Source organism: Alligator sinensis, unplaced genomic scaffold (genome assembly GCF_000455745.1).
Source record: "Alligator sinensis unplaced genomic scaffold, ASM45574v1 scaffold1170_1, whole genome shotgun sequence".
Taxonomy (NCBI): Eukaryota; Metazoa; Chordata; order Crocodylia; family Alligatoridae; genus Alligator; species Alligator sinensis.
In genome coordinates, this window is record NW_005842859.1 from 511571 (window position 1) to 516114 (window position 4544).

At 69.5% G+C, this 4544-nt stretch overlaps 1 protein-coding gene across 1 annotated transcript; it reads left to right on the forward strand.

The window, feature by feature from the left end:
• Nucleotides 1–54: 54 nt before the first annotated feature.
• Nucleotides 55–4347, forward strand: LOC102367982 (lateral signaling target protein 2 homolog). Its single transcript, XM_006035617.2, has 12 exons — nucleotides 55–242; nucleotides 396–533; nucleotides 815–1017; nucleotides 1224–1313; nucleotides 1478–1567; nucleotides 1693–1794; nucleotides 1911–2432; nucleotides 2577–2701; nucleotides 2897–3001; nucleotides 3313–3402; nucleotides 3606–3718; nucleotides 3851–4347. The coding sequence occupies exons 1-12, from the start codon at nucleotides 171–173 to the stop codon at nucleotides 3977–3979; spliced, it is 1779 nt and encodes a 592-aa protein (XP_006035679.1). The 5' UTR covers nucleotides 55–170; the 3' UTR covers nucleotides 3980–4347.
• Nucleotides 4348–4544: the final 197 nt, after the last annotated feature.

Below are 4544 nucleotides of genomic sequence, written 5' to 3' on the forward strand. Positions count from 1 at the left end.
GGAAGGGAAGGGTGGGGCGGGGCGGGGCGGGCACCCGTGCAGCTGTGGGACGGTGGCTGTCCTGTCCCCCTGGGGTGACGGCGCCGTGTCTCCGCGCCCAGCGCTCTGACCCGCAGCTGCTGGCCCAGTTCTTCCACGCGGACGAGCAGGTGACCCGGGCGGTGACGGAGATGAGCTGCCTGGACGCGGACTTGGACCCGCAGCAGTACCTGGCGCTGCTCAGCCAGCTGCACCTCAGCCAGGTACGCGGGGTGGCGTGGGGCAGGAGCGTGCCTGGGCCCCGCCGGGCGGGAGCGGAGGCCCCGGCCGTCCTGGCTGAACGGGCCAGCCCCGGGCTGCTGGGAGGCAGCAGTGCTGGGCCGTGCTGCAGCCTGACATCGGTGGCCCTCACCCAGGTGCGCCTGCTCACCGTGCTCCAGCGCATCATGGACGAGTGCATCCCCACCGCACGGCACAGCCGCGACTACCACGCCAAGTTCCCGGAGGAGCTGCTGGCTGACGACCTGGGCAACCACCTGCTCTTTGCAGCCGAGGTCGGCCAAGACCCCGGGGAGGGGGGGCGGTGTTCCTGTCCTGTCCCATGGCGAAGGGCTTGTTCTGGGGCTGCCTGCAACCCGCGACTCCTGGAGGAGCTGTCCCTCCCCCTGCATTGCACGGACCTTGCGTGGGCAGACCCCCGGCCAGCCCCGAACGAGCCCTTGTGCAGGGGTGCCCAGGGTGGGGGGCGCATGGCGCTGCCCCAGCCAGCCCCAGGGGGATGCAGGGGGTCTAGGCTACACCCCAGGATCTGACCCGCCCTGCGCTCTCCCTGCAGTGCCTGGTGGCTGGCACCTTCCTGGAGATGGACGTGGCTGAGGGGCAGCAGCTGCGCCCGCTGGCCAGGACCCTGCTGTGCAGCCTGGAGCTGGTGCGGGTGCTGCTCCGGGAACAGAGCCTGAGCCAGGCTGGGCCCTACCCAGAGTCCGTGCAGGCTGCACTGGTCCGGTTCGATGCGCTCTTTGCCGAGTTTGAACTGAGGTGTGCATGGCTCTGGGGGGCTCCCCCACCCAGGGCCCGGGTCCCAGCCTCCCCTTGCAGCCCAGGGTGCCCCGACACCTCCTGGGTAGCTCCTTGTGGTGCTGGGGATCCCGATAGAGAGGCTTAGGCAGGGCGGGGGGGTATCGCTCCCAGGTCATGGGCTCTGGGGCGGGCGAGCTGGGCATCACAGGGCCTGTTCCCTCCAGCTACGTGTCCTCCCTGGTCACGGTGAAGTCACCGGAGGAACTCTACAAGCAGCAGGAGATCATCGTGCTTTTCTGCGAGACAGTGCAGAGGTGAGAGGCCACAGTCCAGGCAATGGCTCTGGCTCTGGCCGGCTGCGGGGCAGGGGTCCTGGGCAGGAGAGCAGAGCACAGCGCTGGCCTCTGTGCCCAGCGGCTCTTTGCACCCCTGCGGTGCCCCCTTCCCCAGACAACTAAGGCCCCCTAACCCCCTGCAGGGCCCTGAGACTCGGGTACCTGACGCAGGAGATGATCGACCAGTATGAGCCGCTGCTGATGTTCACCATTCCCCGCCTGGGCATCATCAGGTGGGCTCAGGGCAGGCACTGCTGGGGCAGGGCCGGTGGCGGGGGGCTATGCAGGGGCACCTGGCTTGGAGCTCTTGGGCTCAAGCCACCATCTGAGCTGCTGCCCCATCACTCCCTGCCTGCAGTGGGCTCCTGATCTACCCCGAGGGGCCACTCAGCCTGGAGCGGCAGCCCGAGGAGATGTCCAGGGTCTTCAGCCCCTTCTACGTCCTGTTGAGAAAGATCAGGTGGGTGAGGCGGGGGCACAGGGCTTGAGGCATGTGCAGGGCAACGTGCTGCTGGGCAGAGTGGTGGGACTCTCCGCAGAGCCGCGGGGCCCTCACGCCTGCCTTGGCCCCTGCAGGGACCTGCTGCGGGCGCTGTCAGCCGAGGAGCTGTCCCTGCTGGAGAGGAGCCTGTGTGCGGCCCAACTGGAGGAGCCCCGCGCTGCTGCTCTGCCCCAGCCCCTGGCTGCCCCACCTGGCCCTGCTCCCCTGCAGGCTGCCAAGGGTCCTGGCACCACATCGGGGTGCTGGGCGAGGCCGGGGGCAGGCTGCAACACAGGTGTCCTGGGGGTGCCAGCACTCGGGGGCACAGAGCGGGGGCTGCCTCATCTTCACAGGCCTCCGAGTGCCTGCCCTGGTAACCTGACTACCGCCTGTGACACCCCAGCCCTGCTGGTCCCTGCCCCAGCCATGCCCAGCACAGCCTGGGATGCCCAGGAGCCACAGCTCCAGCTCCTGCCTGTGGCCTTTGGCCAGGCACCCTGGGCAGGGCAGTGCTGGGGGCCCCATACCCACTCCCCGGCTGAGGGGACCGACCTGGACCAGACCCCAGCTCTTCCTCCGTTGCCATGCAGTGACCGAGGCCCTGGTGCCTGCAGCAGGTAGGTGGCCACAGGCAATGGGTGGGCAGCTGCACCTGGGCTGCTTGCCCTGGAGGACAGTGTCCGCGCTGCCTGACCCTTAGAGGCTGCTCCGGGTTGGGTTGTGCTCTAGGGCGAGGCCCTTTAACTCTCTCCTCCGCGCAGGCCTCTGGGCAGCAAGCGTCTCTGTGCACCCCCTGGCACAGTGCAGCATGCCCGGCGGGCAGAGCTCCGCTCCCGCTACAGCAGCACCTGGGACATGATCCACACGCTCTTTGTCTGCATCTCAGGTAAGCGCTGGGCACAGACACGTGGCTTTCCCAGCACGGGGGGACTAGACCGCCCACTGCGGGTGAGGGCTGGGGAGCTGCCTGTGGGGCCTGGAAATAGCCGAGCCCGGGAGCTTGTGGCTCTGCAGCCCCCGCCACGCCACTGAGACCTGCCTGCCAGCCCCGCCCCGCCCCGACGCTGCGCTCTTCCCGCAGGGGTGGCCGACCAGCTGCAGACCAACTTTGCCAGCGACCTGCGGAGCATCCTCAGGACTGTGTTCACCATCGTGACGTCCCAGCCTGAGGCGCCAGGTGCCAGCTGTGAGTGTGCTCAGTACGGGCGGCCGGGCCCAGTGGGCCAGCTGCAAGAATCCCTTAGGCTGGATCCCAGTGCTTGATGCTGGAGCCCGGCCCCTGTGTCTGGTCTGGGTAGGGGCAGGGGTTGTGTGCCTGGTGCTGCCCTGGGGTCACCTTTCAGGGCAGGCGGGGCTGGCACCTGGGGTCCCTGCGAGCTGCCCTGGGGGATGAGAGCCCTCTATGCAGGGATATGACCGCAGGAAGCGGCCCCCGGAGTGGCCTGAGATGGGGTGCACAGCGAGCCTGCACCGTGCTAACACCCCCTCCGCCCCCAGCCACGGACAAGGAAGGCGACGCGTGCCTGGCAGAGACCGGCCCCCGCATACCCAACTGCGCCCTGTGCTCCACCAGCCACGAGGGAACAGGTGAGAGGGACAGGGCTCCACCAGAAAGCCCCTGTGCTTGCCCTGGGGCCACCCCACCACTTGGCTGGTCCAAGCGGCTTTGGGGACCATTGTGGCCCTCCAGCCCACCCAAGTGACCCGGCCAGGAAGGGGGCAGATGGAGCTGGGTCCCGGCCCAGGGTCGCTCCTCCGCCTGGCCCCTCACGGTGCCCATCCTTCCCCAGGCACCACCGGGCTGCCGCGGTGGGTGCCAGACAGTAGCTGCAGCCAGTGCTCTGCCTGCCACGCGCCCTTCACCCTGCTGCGCCGGCGGCACCACTGCCGCAACTGCGGGAAGGTAGGAGCCTGGACAGGGCCTGCTCCCTCCCGCGAGGGCAGAGGGGACTGCAGTGCTGTGCAGGTGGGAGGGGGGGCCTGGCAGGGCGGTGCTGGGCTCCCAGGCACTGCTCACCCCTGCCTCCCTCGGCAGATCTTCTGCGCCCGCTGCTCCCCGCGCACGGCGCCGCTCCCGCACTATGGACAGCCGAAGCCGGTGCGCGTCTGCACCCACTGCTACACCACGCACCTGCCGCCTGCCACCCGACCCTGCCACCCCTAGCCACGTGCCCCCTACCACGGGAGTCCGTCAGGCTGCCCCACCACTGGCAGCCTGACCCTGCTCAGGCCCCAGAGGCTCTGGGTGCCCCAGACCTTCTGCAGCGCCGTGGGCTCTGGGTCCCCAGGCTCAGGCCCACGTTCACCGTTAAAGACCCAGGGAGGCAGCAGCTGTGCTCAAGGCAGCCCCGGCCCGTGCGGCGCTGCCAGGGCCTAGCAACCTGGTGCCGGCGCTGGGGACGCTGGCCGGGCTCCAGCTCCGTACCTAGACTCCTGGCGGCCCCGGGCAAACTTCTGTTCTCGGGCCCCAGTCGCCAGAGACGACGATAATAATAATCAGATAATGGAAAAAGCTACCATTTCCGAGCCCCCTTTCTGCCCCTGCCCGGGGCACCCGTGTCCAGCCCTGCGGGCGCCCCTGCAGGGAGCAGGCGGGTTCCCACCTCCGCCCTGCCCAGCAGCGCCCCAGCCTGCGGCTTCCCCTGCCTCCAGGCACCGACGGCCCACTGCGGGTCTGCTGGTGCCGGCCTGGCCCGGCCTTCGCCCTGCGGCCCAGGGGCAGGCGCTGG